Source organism: Neoarius graeffei, chromosome 14, assembly GCF_027579695.1.
Source record: "Neoarius graeffei isolate fNeoGra1 chromosome 14, fNeoGra1.pri, whole genome shotgun sequence".
Taxonomy (NCBI): Eukaryota; Metazoa; Chordata; class Actinopteri; order Siluriformes; family Ariidae; genus Neoarius; species Neoarius graeffei.
Window position 1 is genome coordinate 12,000,793 of NC_083582.1, and position 24,042 is coordinate 12,024,834.

A 24,042-nucleotide genomic window follows, 5' to 3' on the forward strand; every position below is an offset into this window, starting at 1 on the left:
TGTGAGTGGTAAGATGGCGGCCAGATGGCGTCACTTGTCTCGACAGGTCTGAGCTCTCCAGTTCCGCCAGGGGGCGCTACACACTAACTACACTATGCTACACTTCAATACTCCTGGTCGGGTCTCAAATCTAAATCCTCCCTATATTAGTGCGCTTTGTGATGTATGCTATCATGGTTTCCGCTCCCTACCTAGTGCACTAGAAATGTGATTGAACCGCGGAGGTCATTTTGGAGGGGATTTTGAAACGCTTTTCCTTCGAGTTTGTTAATATAGCTTTGTTCAGGAACCTGGTCGTTTTAGCGCAGGTTAAATGGTTTAAACCGCGGTTTATTTGGCTGTTTTCACCGCCTGCTGTAGTTACAGTGTTCTTGTAAAAGGTAAGAGTGAGTTTGATTATATTCTTTAAATCTGTGTGGTAAAGTAAGCACAGCTAACGATAGCATGCTGGCTAACCGAGCTCGCGCTTCCATAGCAGAACGAACGCTGTTCATGGCGCACGCGCACAACAGATATTTATCAGCAACTTGGGATAATGTTACAGTTTGGGGGAAAAATAACTTGTAAAAGGGTTGTTTTCCGCACTACCTCATCTTAACAGCTGCTAGTTTGTTTATTCTGCTTATTTCATGTTTCATGTTTACCTGCTATACCTCAAGTGCCCTTGACTGTTTGGTTATTTGAACCAATTTGTGTGTGTATGAGTGTTTAGTCTATGTCTAGTTCATATCTAGAGTGTTTATACTGTTGTCTGTTTGAGTGTTTAGTCTGTGTGTAGTTCTTATCTAGTGTTTACACCGTTTATATTGTCCGAGTGTTTAGTCTGTCTTGTTTTTATCTAGTGTTTATGCTGTTTTTATTTATACTGTTTATATTGTTTGAGTGTTTAGTCTATGTCTAGTTACTATCTAGAGTGTTTTATACTGTTTTCAGATTTTTTTTTTCAATTATTCTATTTTTATTTATTGCATTGCCTGTTTGCACCGTGGGTCAGAGAGGACTGAAATTTCATCTGTGCTGTATGTCGAGCATGTATAGCATATTTGACAATAAAGTTGACTTGACTTTTTTACAATCAGGGTACGCAAGCTAAAAATCACATTCAACACTTATTATCTTCAATATCAAAAGGCTTGACTAAATAAACTTGGTTGTTTATTGCAGCCCTGTGATAGCTCTATTTACCATGCAAAAAAAAATTGGTGATAATGTTATTTTTGGTGAATGTATGGCAATATGTCATCTCATCTCATTATCTGTAGCCGCTTTATCCTGTTCTACAGGGTCGCAGGCAAGCTGGAGCCTATCCCAGCTGACTACGGGCGAAAGGCGGGGTACACCCTGGACAAGTCGCCAGGTCATCACAGGGCTGACTCTTATGGCCCTTTTCCACTACCCTTTTTCAGCTCACTTCAGCTCGCTTCAGCTCACTTCAGCCCGACACGGCTCGCGTTTCGACTACCAAAAAACAGCACGACTCAGCTCGCTTCAGCCCTGCTTAGCCCCTAAAACTCGCACCGTTTTGGAGTGGGGCTGAAGCGAGCCAAAGCGAGCCGAGTGAGGTTGGGGGCGTGAGCAGACACTCCCCTGTGCACTGATTGGTGAGGAGGAGTGTCCTCACATGCCCACACATGCCCCGCGAGCACGCTGGGATCTGTAAACACCATAAACCCGGAAGAAGAAGAATTACGAGAATTTCTGAAGCCTTATGCGCCTCGCCTCATCTATATGCTCTTGCCGGTATCTGTTGGCGTTGTCGGTGACAACAAGCCACAGCACCAAGACCAGCAACACTAACGACTCCATGTCCTCCATGTTTATTGTTTACTATCCGGGTCGTGAGACTACCGCTTAAAAGATCACTGATGTCACTGTTTGCGCTGCTTAACGACATCACGTGACGTCCACCCACTTTCGCTAACTCCACCCAATGTGTCCACCCACTTCCAGCCAGCACAGTTCAGCGCGGTTGTAGTCGAAATGCAACTCCAATAGCCCCGCTCAGCTCGACTCAGCTCGGCTCAGCATGGCACGGCTCAGCCCGACTCAGCCGCGTTTGTAGTGGAAAAGCGGCAATAGACGCAGACAACCATTCACACTCACATTCACACCTACGGTCAATTTAGTCACCAGTTAACCTAACCTGCATGTCTTTGGACTGTGGGGGAAACCGGAGCACCCGGAGGAAACCCACGCGGACACGGGGAGAACATGCAAACTCCACACAGAAAGGCCCTCGCCGGCCACGGGGCTTGAACCCGGACCTTCTTGCTGTGAGGTGACCGCGCTAACCACTACACCACCGTGCCACCCGCAATATGTCATATTTAGCGAAATTACTCGTGTCATTTAGAAAAAGTGCTTTTTTTTGACCACAGGTAGCTCCAAAAGGGATGCACTTAAATCATTCTTTATACCATAAAACAAATATTTGGTTCCATATCATTGGAAACGGGCGGCACGGTGGTGTAGTGGTTAGCGCTGTCGCCTCACAGCAAGAAAGTCCTGGGTTCGAGCCCCGTGGCCGGCGAGGGCCTTTCTGTGTGGAGTTTGCATGTTCTCCCCGTGTCCGCGTGGGTTTCCTCCGGGTGCTCCGGTTTCCCCCACAGTCCAAAGACATGCAGGTTAGGTTAACTGGTGACTCTAAATTGACGGTAGGTGTGAATGTGAGTGTGAATGGTTGTCTGTGTCTATGTGTCAGCCCTGTGATGACCTGGCGACTTGTCCAGGGTGTACCCCGCCTTTCACCCGTAGTCAGCTGGGATAGGCTCCAGCTTGCCTGCGACCCTGTAGAAGGATAAAGCGGCTAGAGATAATGAGATGAGATGAGATCACTGGAAACATAGTTAAGTTTTAATGTTGAATGCCAGTAAGTTTAAAGACTATTTTGATCAAATTAGTATGTAATTGTGTAAAAAAAAAATGTCCTCTCCGAGACAGCTAATTTTTCAATATAAAATAACATATCTACAATGATTTTCAACCTAAAATGTGGTCAAGATATTGGGACATAAATATTAGAGACAACTAACCCAAAGCTTACAGCCTTATATTTAAAAGCACTATGGAAGTAGTGGATTCTGAATTGTCAAAAAAAAAAAGTCCTCTCCGAGAATCACTTCATTTGTTTCTCCCAGCCCTGCTTAAAGCTACACTTAATCTTCTTTATCTTATAGCAGATTACACAAAACTACCATACACACATGTCAAAAAATTACCTGAAATCTGTTCTTTAACTTGTCCTTCACTTAAAAACTGGTACCAGTTTGAATCAGTTTGAATTTTGGACCCCTGTGACACAAACTTTGTACCCTGATTGTAAAACAACCCAAAAAAGGAAGACATGAGACAAATCTGTACAAAAATAAATCCGCCAGAGTGAATAAATTGCGTGTTTTGCAGCTGAATAAGCCTCAGTCTGTCATCATTTCGCTAATCTTCAGCTCTGTTTGGGTGGGATTAGTTTTCTGGACATTTGCATTGCACTTTTTTTTTTTTTTTAAATAAACTTTAAGACAATTGTGTCATGTGAAGCCCGGTTTGGATGGGATTAGTTTCCTATGTGGTTTTGCTTTTTGCTGTGGTCTATCTGGATCCATCATGTCTGTAATGGAAAACTAATCCCGTCTGAATAGTACCCAAGTCTCTGCCTCGCTTTAGAGGATGAGTTGGACACGATTAATTTTCTGTGACCCCATACCTTAACCATGCTGACTTTTTAAGTCCTAGATGCATAACAGTGTTCTTCACTTTTCAAAAATAAAAGGTGGTGGTGAGGGTTTGGGGGCCAAAGTCCCCCTGAAGCTGACGGACTTTGGGCTTTTTTTTTTACTGTGAAACTGGCCAATAAATGGATAGGAAATGGTAAATCTCATCTCATTATCTGTAGCCGCTTTATCCTGTTCTACAGGGTCACAGGCAAGCTGGAGCCTATCCCAGCTGACTATGGGTGAAAGGCGGGGTACACCCTGGACAAGTCGCCAGGTCATCACAGGGCTGACACATAGACACAGACAACCATTCACACTCACATTCACACCTACGGTCAATTTAGAGTCACCAGTTAACCTAACCTGCATGTCTTTGGACGGCATGGATTAAAGTTTTCCGTCGTGTGACGGATTTCCGTCAACTGAACTCTCCCAAGGCCAAATGTGAGGTCGGTGCTGATCCAAGAATTAAAATGACGGGTGGTTGGGTAGAGATTGGGTTATAACACTGATGTGTTGCAACACCATCAACTATCAGCAGGGTTTATTTAACTTTTTTGTTTTTGAGCCATGCTTTGTGTCGTTCATTTCCTATGTTTGATCATGTTTAAACGTTCGCTGTCTACGGTGCGGCATTAAAAAAACATGCGCTGTCAAAATTGGCAAAATACATTCCCATGTGCTTGGTGTGCTTGTGTCTGACCATTTCTGTTTTGTATTAAATTAAATCTTGCCAAAATGACTTGGCTCAAACCTGGACATATAGAAATAGAGCATGTTAAAAAAAAAAAACGAAAAAATAAACTCCGGAAAGCCCGCTCCTCTGCTTCAGCCAGACTTGAAGACCCGACGGTGCAATGCTTGCAGACTGTCAGAAGTAATTAGACCTAAATTTATAGCTAACAAATCAGCAGACGCCCCAACAATTATTTTCGTTAGGCCAATGTGTAAGGTATGTTAGAACCGTGCCTTATAGCCTACGTTATATCACAATTTAAAGGACGTTTGAGGAGTTGGAGGCTGCGAGCGCAATGATGTTCCGACATGCGCTAAACTTTATTCCCTGAAAATCATACACCAGCGTTCAATGCCCCAAACAGTCAAAATGTCTAGAAGACTACGGTTAAATAATAATCATAGCCTACTAAGTTAAATTACGTCAAAACATCTGTTTCTGGCCTATGAAATGATGGAGGAAAATGAGAACTAACGCAAAGTAGATCGCAGCCAACTTCACGCGATCTTTTAGGTAACTTAACACTCGTGTTGGCCACAATATTTCTCTTAATAAAATCTTGAATTGATTTTGAAGTCGTATTCAACACAAAGTAAGGTCAAACCCCAATTTTAATTTAAGCAAAGATCCAAACTTTTTTCTATATTGGCGTCGAGCATAGAGGAGCATGTCATTCTGCTTTCGGCAGCATGGATGCGCTTTACATGAAAGAAGGCACTGATGTGTCTGCCATCGATAAAGGTGTAAAAAACAAGTGGAGGTGGGCTTGGCTGTACGAAATAGGTGAAAACGGAAAGCCATTTAGTTCATGGTGCAAAAAACTAAACATTCCAGGCACTTGCATTTGTGTGGTTTGCCACAAAAAAATAATATATGGAAGCAATGGAAAGAAAGTGCTGTCGCGCCATCAACTGGAAGCCAGCCACAAGGCCAATGTAAGGGGTCTTCAGCACACCTCTTTACCAGGAGCAAGTCTCAGCTCAACGGAGGTCAGTCCATCTATGGCTGATCGTGTCTGTGCACAGAAAATACGTGTCTATGCTTTTATGGCGCAGCATGACCTGCCGTTGACCATATCGCAGCCATTAGTTGATTTGATGCGATCGGTCTCGGAAGACAGGAGTGCCCTCTCTAGGTTGTCACTGTCAAATGCTCATGCCTCATATTTGTGCACGCATGGCATTGCTGCACAATTCAAAAAAGAATAGTCTATGAAGCTGCGAACAAAAATGTTTTCTCTAAATGCTGATGAGGCAACAAATGCGAACATGGACAAAATTTTAAATGTCCTTGTTCATTACTTTGATGATGACATGGAGAAAGTGGTCACGCAACATTTTGGGTCAAGAACAGTGAACATAGCTGATGCTTCCAGCCTCACTAATGCATTGCAAGATATTATGCAATCATATAATGTGTCCTGGGATCAAGTTGTGTCCATTCTTCTTGACAACTGCAGCGTAATGAGAGGGAAGCGGTCTGGGGTGGAGACCCAAATAAAGCAGCTCAATAAATCCCTCCTAGACATCAGTGAATTTCATCGAAATCCACCCATTAACCCCCCCCCCGTAAATTTTCAGTCGAATAAATTTTTTTTTTTGCTTTAATCCATGGGACTGTGGGGGAAACCGGAGTACCTGGAGGAAACCCACGGGAAGAACATGCAAACTCCGCACAGAAAGGCCCTCGTCGACCACGGGGCTCGAACCTGGACCTTCTTGCTGTGAGGCGACAGCGCTAACCACTACACCACTGTGCCGCCCTGTTGCGCATCCCTGCATTAATTATAATTTTTTCTGTGTGAAAAATAAATGAACTTCCATGCATAAACAAAATATTCGATGACAATAAATGCATACATTTTTTTGCAATACACATAATGTTAATTGGGTGAAGCCACTCCAATCAGTGCGCATGCCCGAGACTGGCACTACAAAGCCACCCTGGCCTCCGTAGTTCAGGTCCTTTGACCCAGGAACCCGGAAGTCCTGCAGTAAACAACCACAGGGAAGCAACGGGAAAATGCAGCTCTCACCTACACAATCGCATATACGTAAAATAAAAGACCTGACCTTAACTAGTGTGTGTGTGCTGTTATGATTTACTGTAACTGTGTATGGTCAGAAAAGATGATAGATAAGTGTAACCGTTGCACAATAACACTACAAACGTCCACCAAGTGATTTAGCTGTAGCTTGTAGCTTCCAGCGTTACTATGTGTCAGTATAGTGTAATGTGGTGCGGTGTAGTGTAACGCAGGGATAGGCCTCAATCTACAAAGCTCTGTGTCGCAATCTGTATATGCAGCCGACCAGATGGTTTTCTATTGCAATCGCGTGGCCACTTCAGGTAGCCTCATATGCATTCGTTTAATGGTCTTCTGTGGGTTAAATATTTACAAAATTATAATAAAGCGAATACTTTACAATTTATTTGGTGTATACTGATGAAGTTACAGGGTTTTTTTGGGGGGGGGGCAGAATTATAATGTGGTGGTGCGCCACTTTAAAAGCACCTGTGGAAAACACTGCAAGGGAAGGGTGGCGGGCCGCTTTAAAGGGCATATCCTGGACCAATTTAGTGTTTTGTTTTTTTAAATGAAAGTATGTCCCTTTACACACTCATCCAGAAGGGTAATTTTGCACAAGGCCATCTGTCTACAGCAGAAAAAAATAAAATAACAAAACGCGTCTGGAAAAATCCCAAGGGAGTCTGGAGCCAGATTGATCCAGATTCGTGACGTCACGTGCGGATCCGCCAGCAGGCTGAGAGACCCTGCATGGGTTCAGTGCACAGTCTGTGCAGACCAAGTTTAGCAGCTAGCAATTTTGCATTGAAATGATGATAATTAAAAGCTTCGGCTTCTAAACCCGTCAATTCATGTATCAATGCTCATCTATCTATTGTTACATAAATCGTATTTTTTCTAATTATGTATTTATATAATCATTTAGAAGAGTACTGACTACTGTAGGAAAAAGATTTCATAAGCTACACACATGGAATCGGCTAAGCAGGGTTGCATATACATTTAATGTGTTTGACAGGTCCCAAGATCTCAAGCCCTGACACGCAGATCCCTTGATACATGTGAAGTAAGTGTATTATCGCCCAGCGCTTTCGTGGTGTTTACTTTTGTGTGCGTCATTAAATAACATTATCCGTGTACCACACAAACACAGGAACACCTAATTTAGAGTATAGTCTCTCTCATTTCTTACCCTGGCAACAGTCAACTTGTGAATTGCCGATTTTCTTGGTCTTTTTCTCGGCTCTGCTTGGTCCTCGGCTTCGAGGGCCTCAGTGGATGTGGCACTTGGCCTTCTGTCAGGGGAGACGAACATGGCTGGCTCCTTTGGTGACGCTGACACAGATGGAGACGGTGTTGCTTTGGGCATTCTAGCAGTTCCATCTGTGTCTTTTTTTCAGATCAAGTTGCTTCTTGAAGCCCATTTCCCACTGCAAATACTTCTCAAAGTCGTCGGGCTTTATGAAGTGAGCCCCGCGTATGATGCTGTGGTCTGTTGCATGTTGTCAGTTTTTCCGGGTGCCTCGCACGAAGCGCTCCCATTTCTCTCTCATTGTCCGGCCTTTTGGAAAACGATGGGTACTAATCCTATCAAGATTGGTGTTGCTACACCCTCCTACGATACATCTGTTAACCATTTTAATATTTACATGATAACATTGAAGAAATTTGCAGAAAACCACCAGGTCGTATTCTCATAAACAAACCAACACTGACATGGGATTCAGAAGGAGGCGTCCCGCACGCGACGTCACGAAAATCAATGTTTGCTGGGAAATCCAAATGCCAAATTTTTTCAGAGGCGGACCAATTCGCCTCAAATGACTTGATTTCAACTGAATTTTTCTGGTATTGCGCAAGGTAAAAAAAATTGCACAAAATGTGACAGATATTTGACCAAAGTTTAATATAAAATAAGAGAATTACATTGATCTTGCTCCTAAATATACCCAAGATGTGCCCTTTAAAAGCGCCCGTGGAGAACACTATGTAATATAGGACTGCTGAAATGTTATAAAGTCAGTAATGTATGTACTTTATGTAACACAAACTAAAAGCAAATGAATCTTCCTCCCACTGACTCACAACACTGGTTGTGTTGTTATAGGAAACTAATCCACCCCAGGGTGGTGTGATGTGACCTGACATGGAGTGGCTTATACTTGGCACGTGATTTGCACGTTCATGTGAAAGCGGCATCATTCACACACATTTAGGATTTAAAAGTGACACGCCGGAGCCAAAACATCTGTTCATCAGGCCTCCAAATCACTGTGAAATGTTGAGATTTCATGCACTGTTTCTTAAAACTTTCAGCTGTCATTGTGATTGGTGTCGTGTCTGAAACAAAATCTAACCCCTTGCATTCAAGTATTTACTAATCTAGAAAATCCAGAAGGCTGGTATGCAAAATGAGTGTTCGGTAGGTTTGAAGGCGACATGAGGGGTTCGAACACTAATTGTAACGGGAAACCTGGTTAGCGTGTGTATAGTTTTTGAGAAACAATACTAGATTGTTTAGAGGAGGTAGATGGCTGGGGAGATTAGTCATTTGTTTTGCAGCTTGTCAGGATAGTGGGGGGGGGACCCTAAAATAATGTACAATATTAATTAAAATGTGGCCTGTCTGAATGAGATGCCCAGTAATGTATTAAATAATATAAAATACAGTGGTGCTTGAAAGTTTGTGAACCCTTTAGAATTTTCCATATTTCTGCATAAATATGACCTAAAACATAAGATTTTCACACAAGTCCAAAAAGTAGATAAAGAGAACCCAGTTAAACAAATGAAACAAAAATATTATACTTGGTCATTTATTTTATTGAGGAAAATGATCCAATATTGCATATCTGTGAGTGGCAAAAGTATGTGAACCTCTAGGATTCGCAGTTAATTTGAAGGTGAAATTAGAGGCAGGTGTTTTCAATCAATGGGATAACAATCAGGTGTGAGTGGGCACCCTGTTTTATTTAAAGAACAGGGATCTATCAAAGTCTGATCTTCACAACACATTTGTGGAAGTGTATCTTGGCACAAACAAAGGAGATTTCTGAGAACCTCAGAAAAAGCGTTGTTGATGCTCATCAGGCTGGAAAAGGTTACAAAACCATCTCTAAAGAGTTTGGACTCCACCAGTCAGACAGATTGTGTACAAATGGAGGAAATTCAAGACCATTGTTACCTTCCCCAGGAGTGGTCGACCAACAAAGATCACTCCAAGAGCAAGGCATGTAATAGTCAGTGAGGTCACAAAGGACCCCAGGGTAACTTCTAAGCAACTAAAGGCCTCTCTCACATTGGCTAATGTTCATGAGTCCACCATCAGGAGAACACTGAACAACAATAGTGTGCATGGCAGGGTTGCAATGAGAGAGCCACTGCTCTCCAAAAAGAACATTGCTGCTCATCTGCAGTTTGCTAAAGATCACGTGGACAAGCCAGAAGGCGATCGGAAAAATGTTTTTTGGACGGATGAGACCAAAATAGAACTTTTTGGTTTAAATGAGAAGCGTTATGTTTGGAGAAAGGAAAACACTGCATTGCAGCATAAGAACCTTATCCCATCTGTGAAACATGGTGGTGGTAGTATCATGGTTTGGGTCTGTTTTGCTGCATCTGGGCCAGGACGGCTTGCCATCATTGATGGAACAATGACTTCTGAATTATACCAGCGAATTCTAAAGGAAAAATGTCAGGACATCTGTACATGAACTGAATCTCAAGAGAAGCTGGGTCATGCAGCAAGCAAATGACCCTAAGCACACAAGTCGTTCTACCAAAAATGGTTAAAGAAGAATAAAGTTAATGTTTTGGAATGGCCAAGTCAGTCCTGACCTTAATCCAATCGAAATGTTGTGGAAGGACCTGAAGCGAGCAGTTCATGTGAGGAAACCCACCAACATCCCAGAGTTGAAGCTGTTCTGTATGGAGGAATGGGCTAAAATTCCTCCAAGCCGGTGTGCAGGACTGATCAACAGTTACCGCAAACGTTTAGTTGCAGTTATTGCTGCACAAGGGGGTCACACCAGATACTGAAAGCAAAGGTTCACATACTTTTTGCCACTCATAGATATGTAACATTGGATCATTTTCCTCAATAAATAAATGACCAAGTATAATATTTTTGTTTCATTTGTTTAACTGGGTTCTCTTTATCTACTTCTAGGACTTGTGTGAAAATCTGGTAATGTTTGTCATATTTATTCAGAAATATAGAAAATTCTAAAGGGTTCACAAACTTTCAAGCACCACTGTAATATCGCACAAAATCCATCTTTGATGAATAAACTGAAATAAGAGGAGATTGTGAGTTTGTCTCCTGACCCCATTTGTGAATCAGGTGACCCCAAGTTTGGGAAGCCCTGCATTAGTGTTTAATCTCACCTGGATTCTGTAGATTCGTACCCAAGAGCTGCTGCTGCTGGAATCATAAAAGCTGTCCTGTAGCTCCACTTTTGCTCCTTTTCCACCAACAGGGAACGGGTTTTGTTCTTGTTCGCTCACCAGATTTGGACCAAAAATGCATTGCTTTGGACCCAGAAGAGTTGTTTCCCAGCTGGAACCAGAATACAGCTGGTTTTTCCAGCACGAACCATGATATCAGTGGGTGTGTTATTAGTTTGGACAGGAAGCAGAGCGTATCGATGAAGAACACGATGGAAAAGGAAACATTTGAAAAAATGGCCTGAAAACAAATATCTGGAATAACGGAAAAAAGCTCGCAGGTAATTACAGGAGTACTCGCAGGTACTCCTGTGGTGAATTGTGCCACCCCCTCTGTTCATGATGCATCTTTTGATTACAATGATTCTGATCCAAACTGGTGAAAACGCAGGCCAGTTTGCTACCTGGCACCAAGGTTCAAAGAATCCTGAATGGAACTGGTTCAAGAACCTGCCCCCTGTTGGTTGAAGAGGGATGCTCTCATGTCGTCTTGGGGAGGTTTATTTATTAATTAATTTATTTATTTTCCCCTTCTCACCGCCGTCGCCTCTGGGATCGATATCTGCTTTGAGGCTGCATCCACTCTGACTGTACAAAGTTGCCTCAGTTCATGTCTCCCTGTCGATGAAATATAGCGTTGTTAGTGTTATTGCGCTGTCCGACTATTTTTATAAAATCAGTCTGTCCATATTTCGGTCTATGATGTGTCCTCTTCTGTCTCATTGTCTGTCTGTAGCCACTTGTAAGTCTTTATACTTCATAAGTCTGTCCATCTGAAACCATCAGATTTTGAGCAAGTGTCTTTAGTGCTAACTTGAGTATTTCTCTGATTATTTATGAATAATAAATCTTTTTATAGAGCACATGATGGTTCAGACTGCATTGCAGAATTAAATGCCTATGACTGGGTATGACTTGAGTGGACTGTAACACTGTGTGTGTGTGTGTGTATTATGATTGTCTCCGAGCAGGTGAAGTGGTGTAATGCAGCGTGTGTTAGCAGTGTGTGAGCCACTGGGCACTCTTATACCTGGGCCCCGCCCACTGGAGGGGAAGTCCTTTTACCTGGATGAGGTGAAGAGTCACTCGTGCGGCGTCCTCACGAAAATCATCATCCGCCTCGGAGGGGTAAACATCACTTCTTGTACTAATCACAGCTGCAGTATAATACAAAACATGATTACTGTCACAATATACGATACAGTATAGGAATATGATACGATAGAAATATGATGCAGTACAATCTGATGGAATGTAATCTGATAATGTGATTTATAATATGATGCAATATGATACCAATGAAATGGAACAATATGATAGTGTTATGACGTATATAAATAAAATGATGCAAATAATGATATAATCGTCATGCATTATATCATGATGTATCAGATCAGGAATGAGAGTTTTCCACTTTTCGGTGGATTTCCGCTTTTTCTGAGTAAAAATCAACCTTTTTATATTATGCCAAATCCGTTGATATTTTTTTTTTCCATTTATTGAGGGGGGTTGGGGTATGTTCCTTCGTGATACTCAAGCGTAATTCATTCCTACGATGATGTTACATGTTTACATTTTCGCCATCTTTAGTCTCGCTAAGTCTCGCGGTAGAATACGTGTTATCTACAATGTAATTGGCCAAAACATCGCTGGCGAGAGCATGATAGCCAATCATAACAGTTCTTACAAAAGTACCCGCATCTGTTCTATTTTATCGAAACTTGCACATGTTCATCGTCGCTGCTCTTCAAAAATACGTTTCTCTTTCGTATCGGCTTTTTTACTCAAAATGCCGAATACAATTGACAAGCGAGACGAAGCAAAGGTACGTGAAATCAATGCTGGTATAAAAAACAGAGAGGACTGACAAGCTCTTGTCTTTGGCCAAAAAGCTGAAGAAGTCGTCGAAATGATCAAATGAAAATGAGAAGTGACTGTGAACTATAAATAATTGTATAAAGTGTACATAGACATTATCCCGTAAACTTAGCATTCATTTGATTTAGTACATTGAACATGTATATGATAGTCAGTAAATCGGAATTAATGCTGACAGTTTTGAAAACTTAAATATTTCAAAAGACTTTTTGAAGAAATCATATGCAACTAATGAGGACATAGGGGGAGAAGGTCAGTCACCCTAAAATTTTATTTAATATATGAACATTTTGATAATTAATAAAACTTAAGTTTAATGTGAATTTAGTTTGTCGTTTTTGTTGATCATGAATTATAACCATACCCTTGAATGTAGAATGTGATTTTATCTTGAATTCAAACAATACCCCTATTGATTTGAAACATATTTTCATGTAAATATATAAAAAAAGACAACAGATATATATTTTTATCTACTGCAGCTCAGATTGCAGGACAAGTGGTTTGTAAGGCCTTATTTTTCAAAATTTTCCCGGGGGGGGGGCATCTTGAAGCCCCCCCCCGGTTGGCTTCGGGCACCATCTTGTTTTCTGCTTTTTTTGATGACCACCCACTCTCATCCCTGTCAGATAGATGATTGTATCAGCTAGCACATAGACATGTGCTAATGTGTCTGTGAGTTAGCACCTACATGCTAACTCGCAGACATGTACAATGGTGCTTGAAAGTTTGTGAACCCTTTAGAATTTTCTGTATTTCTGCAGAAATATGACCTAAAACAACATCAGAGTTTTGCACAAGTCTTAAAAGTAGACAAAGAGAATCCAGTTAAACAAATGAGACACAAATATTCTACTTGGTCATTTATTTATTGAGGAAAATTATCCAATATTACATATCTGTGAGTGGCAAAAGTATATGAACCTCTAGGATTAGCAGTTAATTTGAAGGTGAAATTAGAGTCAGGTGTTATCAGTCAATGGGATGACAATCAGGTGTGAGTGGGCACCCTGTTTTATTTAAAGAACAGGGATCTATCAAAGTCTGATCTTCACGACACGTTTGTGGAAGTGTATCATGGCATGAACAAAGGAAATTTCTGAGGACCTCAGAAAAAGCATTGTTGATGCTCATCAGGCTGGAAAAGGTTACAAAAGCATCTCTAAAGAGTTTGGACTCCTCCAATCCACAGTCAGATTGTGTCCAAATGGAGGAAATTCAAGACCATTGTTACCCTCCCCAGGAGTGGTCGACCAACAAAGATCACTCCAAGAGCAAGGAGTGTAACAGTCTGCGAGGTCACAAAGGACCCCAGGGTAACTTCTAAGCAACTGAAGGCCTCTCTCACATTGGTTAATATTAATGCTCATGAGTCCACCATCAGGAGAACACTGAACAACAATGGTGTGCATGGCAGGGTTGCAAGAAGAAAGCCGCTGCTCTCCAAAAATAACATTGCTGCTCATCTGCAGTTTGCTAAAGATCACATGGACAAGCCAGAAGGCTATTGGAAAAATGTTCTGTAGACAGATGAGACCAAAACAGAACTTTTTGGTTTCAGTGAGAAGCGTTATGTTTGGACAAAGGAAAACACTGCATTCCAGCATAAGAACCTTATCCCATCTGTGAAACGTGGTGGTGGTAGTATCACCACCATGTTTCATTAGTATGACATTAGTATAACATTAGTATGTTTTGCTGCATCTGGGCCAGGATAACTTGCCATCATTGATGGAACAATGAATTCTGAATTATACCAGCAAATTCTAAAGGAAAATGTCAGGACATCTGTCCATGAACTGAATCTCAAGAGAAGGTGGGTCATGCAGCAAGACAGCGACCCTAAGCACAAAAGTTGTTCTACCAAAGAATGGTTAAAGAAGAATAAAGTTAATGTTTTGGAATGGCCAAGTCAAAGTCCTGACCTTAATCCAATCGAAATGTTGTGGAAGGACCTGAAGCGAGCAGTTCATGTGAGGAAACCCACCAACATCCCAGAGTTGAAGCTGTTCTGTATGGAGGAACGGGCTAAAATTCCTCCAAGCCGGTGTGCAGGACTGATCAACAGTTACCGGAAATGTTTAGTTGCAGTTATTGCTGCACAAGGGGGTCACACCAGATACTGAAAGCAAAGGTTCACATACTTTTTGCCACTCACAGATATGTAACATTAGATCATTTTCCTCGATAAATAAATGACCAAGTATAATATTTTTGTCTCATTTGTCCAACTGGGTTCTCTTTATCTACTTTTAGGACTTGTGTGAAAATCTGATGTTTTAGGTCATTTATGCAGAAATATAGAAAATTCTAAAGGGTTCACAAACTTTCAAGCACCACTGTAGGTGTGGAACCGAATCTCAAGAACTCCTTTTTATTTTAATGTTTTGATGCAGAGAGTGGAGAGTTTCCTCTATAAGGATGTGAACGTTGTCATCACTGGAAACAGGGACGCCCTGACCAACGTCACGGCCTCAGCGGGAAAGGTCAAAGTTCATAGTTATTCTTGTGAGCAGAGAGGGCAGGGGAATGATGCAGCTCAGCGTCCGGGAACCCCAAGAGCACTGGTGAGCGTGGGTTTACTCTCACTGACACTTTAAAGCTCGACTGCCTTTCAGGTTTTTCAAGTGTAGGCCATAAAAAGAATTTCCCCTGACACCCAGTTATTTTTGTTTATTGGACCGAAAGCTACGGAATTCGGATTGCAGACTTCCAATTTTATTAGGTTATTTATTTTTATATATATATTTTTTTTTTACAGAATAATTGAGTTTAGGGCCACGTGGCCCTAAATTCTTCGCGATTGACCCTGCTTCACCATGACCCAATTCAAAATACTACGTCATGCATCACGTAGTGGGCTTTCCCCGTTTGCAACAGGAGAGAAATGTAGAGGACACAAATGAAACGTGAAAGACCAACTACAGTAAGGGAAAGTGAGAAGAAAAGATGTTATGTTGTGAAACAAAGGGAACGCAGGACCAAACTACATACCTGCAAACTTGTCGCTTTTTGGCGACAGTCACCTTTTTCATTGTCAATTGGGTCATTCACGTGAATCGTGTAGAACCGGAGAGTTTTTTTTGGGGGGGGCATCTGGGCCGATCGTAATCTCAACTGAACTCGCGCCTGTCAAGAGGGGGGGGTGGCCTTGCTGCCATGTTATAGGCCATTATTGGACAATTCTTATAATTGACATTTTTTCTGGACCAATCGGAATCTCAGCCTTTGCCTCAGGATCTTGAAACACACTGCCATCTATGTTCGCGCTTGTTAAGAGACCCCTGAACCTAATGTGGAAACTCTGATGGTAATTGAAGGTAAGTCAGCCTTTTTGGAGCTAAAACAACAGATATTTGTTTGCTAAAGCATGTTTCACAATTGGATCACGATCAGAAGCGACCAAACATTCGTGCGACCGATACATTTTCATATTGATCGTTAACTGTTGCCGAAATAATCGCATATGAAAAAGTAGTCGTGCAAAACCTGCACGTCTAAAGCGACCGTTGTGCAATGCAAAAGCATGAAATCTTGCGATATATCTTGCGACTGTTGTACAATGAAAGCAGGTGTTGTAAGATAGTGCGATAGGGTGGCGCGAATCATCTGGTAATTGGACGATTGAACGCGCGGCGCTCGTGCAATTAACGAATCCATGGTACGAGTGCACGTACGAGTCAGGTTAGAGTCGACGACGGATAAGTAATGCCAGCACGCCCAAACGTCTTCGCTGGAGTTCTTGGAGTTGTACTCGGACATTCAGCAATCCCAATAGACGGCGAGGAGGTATTGGTGCAGCAGCATCCATGGTCAGTGGTGGTCTGAAGCAGCTGACTATACAGAGTTTATATACTAGTGACAAAGCGTGGCAAATTGAAGCTAATAAATCGCGCACTGATAGTAAAACATTGCAAGATTACATAAAATGTTGCGCAACAGTCTCATTGTTGCAAAACAGACACACAGGGAGCTGCGATTCATCCTATGATCTTTAAAACTCGTGCATCAGTATTCATTCATTTTCATTATTCATGCAAAACATACTGAAAAAGTGTTTTTCAGTTTCCCTCCATGGTGTTTGCGTGCGTAAGAGTGTTTGTGAAGCCCTTGTCCAGGCTAGAGAAGGAAAAAATAAATGTTTTTCAGTATAATATAATTTGTGTTTTGGTTCTTTTATTGTTTTCTTATTTCTTAACACTTACTTGAGTTCAGTGTCGGCGTCACCATTATCCGCACACACACACACACACACACACACACACACACACCCCCGGACACTGTCACCTTTTTTTCTCTGACGAGTTTGCAGGTATGAAACTAATAAATATCGGTGGTCAACGAGTACCTCGGTGTGATCAGCTGTTTGTTTAGCAACAGAATTATGGAACTGTCAGTGGACAGTCAAAGGTAAACCTGTAGATGGCAGTAATGCAACATTGTGGATGCCGGCTGCTGTAAAACCCAAAAGAAGAAGGTAAGCCTGCGCACACGGACTTCCTCTGTCTGCTTGACTGCGCGAAGCGAGCAATTTTTCATGTACATTTGCTTTAATCCCCTCAAATTAGTTCAAAATACTTCCCAGCCACAGAATGGCCTGGGGGTGTGGGTTTTGTTTATTTAAAGATATTACAGAAATAATCATATCACAATGATCAAATTTCAGAGAGACCAAAATTTCACCGATTTTTATGAAATTGAAAGAAGTCTCGCTTTAAACTGTTCACATTCAGACTCATAAAAACAGGGGATGAGGCCATGAGATGAATTGTGTGGATCAGTTGTTCAGAATGAGTCATGATGAATCACATGGTTCACAAATGATTCACCAGTTACGGAAATTAATTGAATTTGACACGTTTCTTTGTGCAGGTGTGTGGCAGCCGAGGAAAGGCCCTGTTGGAGAAAGCCATCCGCAATAACGTACGCAAAGGTTTATTTAAAACATTAATACTCTGCGTGCATGTGTACAGTTGTGGTCAGAAGTTTACATACATGATGACATGACTGTCATCTTGGATATGAATGTCATGGCAATATTTGGGCTTTCAGTAATTTCTTTGAATTATTCTTTTTCTGTGGCAGAATGTATAGCATACATCTTTTATTAAAAAAAAACACTAGAATTTGGTGCACAAGTTTTAATTTTCTTTGAGTTTTCTGAAATCAATAGAGGGTCAAAAATATACATACAGAACACCTGATATTTGGGTAAAATGTCTCTTCTCAAGATTCACCTTGACCAAACATTTTTTGTTCACCATGTACAAGCTTCTGGCAGAATCCTGGTTGGATATTTCACGACTCTTCATAGTAGAATTGGTAGAGTTCAATTACTACCCCACCCCCCCACCCCCGGCATGGACTCGACTTTTAAGTACAGTCCATATATTTTCAATAGGGCTGAAGTCAGGACTTGTTTTAAGCTTAATGTTAGCCTGCTTTATCCTTCACATCCAGCTCTGATGCGTGTTTGGGTTCATTGTCCTGTTGTAACTCCCAAGTCATGTTCAAGTTTCTGATGGTTTATGCTGAAGAATTTTGAGGTAGTCCTCCTCCTCCATTATTCCATCCACTTTGTGCAATGAACCAGTTCCACTGGAAGCAAAACAGCCCCAGAGCATGATGATCCTACCACCAGCTGGTACAGTGCTCCTCTGTATATAGTGATCATTGTGGCCAAACAACTCAATCTTTGTCTCATCTGACTATACAGCTATCCTCCAGAAGGCTTTTTCTTTGTCCGTGTCATCAGCTTCAAACTTTAGTTAAGCTTGAAGGTGTCAATTTTGGAGCAGGGGTTATTTCTTGGATAGCAGCCTCTTAGTCCATGGTGATCTGAACTGTCGACAGTGATCCATCAGCTTCCAGTTCATGGCAGGGCTGTGCCATGGTGGTTCCCAGGTTGTTCCTGACCATACAAACCAGTTTCCTTTCAGCTGAGGGTGACAGTTTGGGTTTTCTTGAAGCAAAGTGGCTTGGCAAAGTGACTACACCTCACAATAACTTGCATACAATTGTTTGAACTGATCTTGGAATTTGCAGTTGTTTAGAAATTGCTCCAAGAGACATTCTGGAGTTGTGTATATCTGCGATCCTCTTTCTCAGATCTGCACTGAGCTCCTTGGACTTTCCCATTTTATTGTATGTTGGTCAATCCAGTGAGTGTTGTAAACAAACCCTTTTTATGAAGGCACAGAGAAGCTACCAGCTGTAAGCAATCATGATCAGTTAAGAGGCCTTGGCAAGATAAGAGACATTTTGGAAGTTTCAGCACCTCTGAATTAATAATCTAAGTGAGCGTATGTAAACTTTTGACCCTGTGTTGATTTCAGAAAACCCAAAGAAAATTAAATCTTGTGCACGTTTTTTTTTTTTCCAATTAAAGATGTATGTTGCACATTCTGTCACAGAAAAAGAACAGTTCAAAGAAGTTACTGAAAGCCCAAATATTGCCATGACATTTGTCACTGTATGTACACTTCTGACCATAATTGTGTATATTATATGTGTAATAAAGTTTTGTGTGTTGTGGTGTGCAATGGTTTCAGGAGCAGTCTCGGGGTGGTGTGCTGTCCAGCGCCACTCGGTACTGGGGGGTGAAGATTGTGTCTGTAGACCGTATCCTTTTATGTATTTTTATATAATTAACATCTCTTCATTCTTTTATTTAATACTGTGTTGCAGTGTGTTACTGTATTTGTGTGTGTGTGTGTGTGTGTGTTGCTGGGGTGCAGTGGGTGTTGCAGTGTGTTGATGGTAGATGGAGCTGTTTGCACTTCTGATGACATGCGCGCACAGTTTTGTGTGTATGTCTTTAACTGTGTTAATAACTCAGAGTTTATGAAGGTTGTAGAAGAGCTGAGCACACACTGCAGGAGAGAGGTACCACCCACTCATTCATTCATAGTGTTTTTTTTTTTTTTTCTCCTTTAAGAATTGTCTAATTTTTTTTTTAGTCCTTTTTTTTTTTTTTAGTTCTTTGCTTTTAATGCTTTATTCATTTTAAAGTGTGTGTGTGTTATAAAGGAGAAGAATTCAAGTGGATGTTCGAGTGTGCGCGTCATCAAAGGTACTGAGTGAGTTGTTTATTATTATTAATAGCAACATTGTATGTGAGTATGCAGTTTAATGTGTGTATTACCCATGATGCAGCTGGCAGTCTGAAGGTGGACTTTGTGAAGGTGGAGGACTCGAGCAGGTGAGCGCTCACTCCACCAACACACCCCCTCTCCTCTAAAGAGAAATACACGCTGCACAAATATACAGTAAACACTGGCGTCTGCTGCTCCATTATAAATAGTGCTGTTGCGTGTTAAACCATACACTCAAGTCAGAGTTATTGGTACCCTTCTGGAGAATGAGCAAAACATACAGTGAACATTAAACACGCCCAAAGATTTGTTTTCAGCTCAAGAAGTTGGAGAAACTACTTCCTCTTTACAACAAAAAAAAAGCATAAAGATTAGCAAACTGCTCCCTAAAGTCTATTTAAAACGTGCTTTAGGTCTTTGTCTGTGTCATATTTCCCTGTAGAATAATCCTGAGGTTGTACATGTGTAAACTCTCTCTCTTCTTGACACAAAAGATACAGATGAGCACCTGTCAGATTAGCTCACGGAAATCACGCAGGCGGTAGTGACTGGTGAGGACTCTGATATCTGCAGCTGTCTAAGGCTACATCCACACGACAACGCCAACGAGATTTTATTTTTAAAAAAATCGCGTCCACATGGGCAACGGATCAGTAAAATATCAGGTACATATGGCAACGCTTGCTGAAAACGATGCAATACACATGCCACACCTCTACGTGCGCTGTAAGACGGTCCCATCGGAGACACCAGAACAATAGAAGAAGTAGGACGCATGCGCATAAACCCCTTCTTCTACCCGGCGTGAACAGGTGTTCTCAGGAACAAACACACAACAAGAAGAAGATGGCTGCAACTACGCGAGGAAATCGTGCCTTCTGTGTGTACAAATTAGTTTTATTAGTGTGCATAGTTTTATATAACTTAATTTTCTTATTGTGTGTGAACATTTTGAAAAGCAGTCTTATCCAATTAAAAAAAGAAATTCAAGAAATGGTTCAGTTACTTGTTTATTTAAAAGAAAAGCTGTATACAAAAGTGAATGCAATGCAGTGGTTCATACAAAACAGCGAGAGTGCTGCTTGTTCTAGTCATGTGGTTGTGACGTCATTGTAAACAAATCCGTTCCACTCATCCAGACGACTTCGCAACGGCGCCGTTGCCAGATTTTTCCACTCTGGAACCCGTTCTCAAAAAATATCGTTTTGGGGCACCCAAGACGCCGGTGCCGTGTGGACGCCAGGCCGAAACGATAAACAATTTTATCAGATTCACCTGAATCCGTTGCCGTGTGGACAGCCTCTAAATGTACGGTGTCTGACTTTGTGGGCGGAGCCTCTGGGCATGCATTTGTCATGTTTAACTCGTTTTTGGGACTGTGAACTCCTCGAGTTTGGATTTGACAAAAGTGAACCGTTCTGAGGTTTTTAATCCTGTTTCATCTCACGAGGGCCACGTTTTCATTTCACTGAAGCCCATTAAAGCTTCATTAGCTAAGTTAGAAGAGTGTTACAGTGAGGGCAAACCCCCACATGAGGCCTTTCAGGGTAAATGGGTATCCATTTCAGCCCCCTGCTGCACCACAGTGTTAAAAGAAGCTATTCTTCACCGTTCTTAGCTAATGAAGCGTTATTGTGTAAGGAGACCTGTTTATTTCAGATGTAGATGCTGCGGTAGATAAACACTGTTGATTTTAAGTTCTATCTCCGCAGCTCTGCTGGTAATTATATTAATGCACTTGTTCTAATATGGTTTCTTTCCTGATGATAAATGGAGTAAAACTATCAGTAATCATTGATATTTTGTGAGGAGACGTTTCCTTATTTAACCTTTATGGAAGGAGTCTCCAGTGTCCGAGGTAAAGCTGTAACTAAGTTTTCCTGTATTTTCAGGACAGAGGAGTTTACATGTCTTTGCAGTTTCTCAGTAACATGACCCTCGTTTTAGTTCTATAATGTAAGTGGGAACAGGAAGTAACTTGTTAAATGTAACTCCAAATGTATAAAAAGTACTGCGTATCATTCTTTTATCACTGGTAAATTGCTGTGGTATAAGAGGAATAAAACACTCATGATTTGCTGTTGGAAAATCATCTTCAGCACGGTAACAGTGACCCTGCTTCATCACACCACTCTGACGTTGATTGATTTTCCTATAACAGCATTAGAGATGCACCGACTGCAATTTTTTGGGCCGATTCCGATTTTCCATGGAGTGTGACCTGCCGATTCCGATTTCATTTTTTCAAACCACTTCACAGCACACACACAGACTATTTTCTTTTTATCTTTTCTTTAATGGAACATTCTGCCAGATTTTCAGTAATAAATTTTCAACACCTCAAAGGTTGAAAACAAACACAGACATTGTTCTTTGTAAAATCTTTCTTCATGTTTGGTATTAACATATATTAATTCCTGAAATAGGAAATTCACACAAACATTTTTTCTTTTCCCATCCAATATCTGGCACAAAAACAACTCCCCCCTCATATATTATTTGCCTACTGCTATGGAACACTAGCCTGGCAAGCCAGACTAAATGTGAATATTTAGTCTGGCCTCGATCCGTAGACATTTCTGAAGGATGGGGGCGGAACAAACCACTGTCTTTCAAACTGTCTCTGTGCGTATAGGCCAACGCTCTGACCAATCAGCGTAACAGTGACTGACGTAGTCAGAGCGCGCAGTGGGGGAGGCCTTGAAATAAATCACTTTTCAAAAATGCGTATTAATTAATAAACAGGTTCTAGATATTAAGAAGTTTGGAGATAATGACTACAAGTTTGGAGTCTGTACCACATACTTAACATACACACTTATTTTTTTCAAGTGTTTTTCAAGGGTTTGCTTAAACTGTTTTGAGAGTTTTTATTTAGTGGTGTTTGGTGAAATAATTTCCCTTAAATTTAAAATAACGGGAAAATAAGAAACAATCAAAAAGTAATGTTTCAAAGCTGTTTATTAATTCTTCGTACTGCACAAACTAGCCCCATCCTTTTGGCTATGAGCGGAGCCAGCTGGTAGATCAGACTTTTGCCATAGCCGGTCGGCAAAACAGCGAAAACGTCCTTCTTGAAAAGGAATGAGTGGACAGCCTCTTCCTGCTCATGTTTCAACGAAAACTCCAAGTCTAATTTTTCTAAAACTGATTCCAAAGCGGAGTCAAACGCGCGCTGTTCACTAGCGGTAGCCATCTTTCCTGTTGCGCTTTATCCAGCATCGCGCAGCTTTGTCGTCACTCCTGCAAAAGCCCGCCCAAAGAATCCAAACAAAAACCTTGCGTTGTGATTGGCGGGCACGATTTGATGCCCGGGGTGTTTTTGTTTATATGGTGCGAGGCTAGACCCACTCGCAGGCAAAAATATTTTTGGCCGCTAGGCGGGTGGGTCTAGTTTACTAGGCTAATGGAACACACTTTCATAAGCCTATTTAGATCTGAAAACTTATGCCTTATGGAACAACCCATTTCTTCATTCAGTATCAAAATACAAAAATAATTTCCAGTCATACTTATACCATAGCCATTCTATCATCTTTTGTCAAATGTGTATTTGTAGAGTAATTTCCAATGGAATCAAGTGCAGCCAAGGTCGTAAAACAAACAAAAAAAGATTTTTTTTTCTCTCTCTCACTTTGTACAAATCTAACTAGATGTTTGGTAATAGGCTAACGTATTAATTCCTGTAATGGGAAATTCACACGACCACAAACATTTTTTTTCTTTTTTTCACATCCAATATCTGGCACAAAAAAAAATTCACTATATTTGGATATATTGCTTTGGAACACTCTTTTTCATATTTAGGTCTGAAAACTTAACCCTTATGGAACAGCCCTTTTCTTCTTCCCACATTCAGTAACAAAAAATACAAAAATAATTTTCAGTCATACTGCCATATGCCATTATATCATATTTGACGTGTATTTGTATGGTCTTTTTCAATGAAAACAGGTGATACACTTGCCATATAAGGATATACAATTAACAAATAAATAAAAATAAATAGGTGAAACTTAAATAAAAGTGCATGTAAGAGTGTTAATCTATTAGCCAGTGAACGCACACTTGACTATTGTAATTACTTGTGCATTAATGGCAAGTTTTTCTTTGAAAACAGAAGCATTTCTACCTTGTCACCAGAGAGTC

The 24,042-nt window shown here is 41.2% G+C and overlaps 1 protein-coding gene across 1 annotated transcript in view; it reads left to right on the forward strand.

The window, feature by feature from the left end:
• Positions 1-256: 256 nt before the first annotated feature.
• dbf4b (DBF4 zinc finger B) overlaps positions 257-24,042 on the forward strand; it is a 32,760-nt gene continuing 8,974 nt past the window's right edge. Inside the window, exons 1-8 of the mRNA XM_060939287.1 lie at positions 257-380; positions 11,893-12,049; positions 15,196-15,366; positions 17,672-17,722; positions 19,351-19,420; positions 19,638-19,684; positions 19,829-19,871; positions 19,955-20,000. Coding sequence (XP_060795270.1) covers positions 11,906-12,049; positions 15,196-15,366; positions 17,672-17,722; positions 19,351-19,420; positions 19,638-19,684; positions 19,829-19,871; positions 19,955-20,000 — 572 coding nt within the window. The 5' untranslated portion in view covers positions 257-380; positions 11,893-11,905. The remainder of the gene's footprint in view (positions 381-11,892; positions 12,050-15,195; positions 15,367-17,671; positions 17,723-19,350; positions 19,421-19,637; positions 19,685-19,828; positions 19,872-19,954; positions 20,001-24,042) is intronic.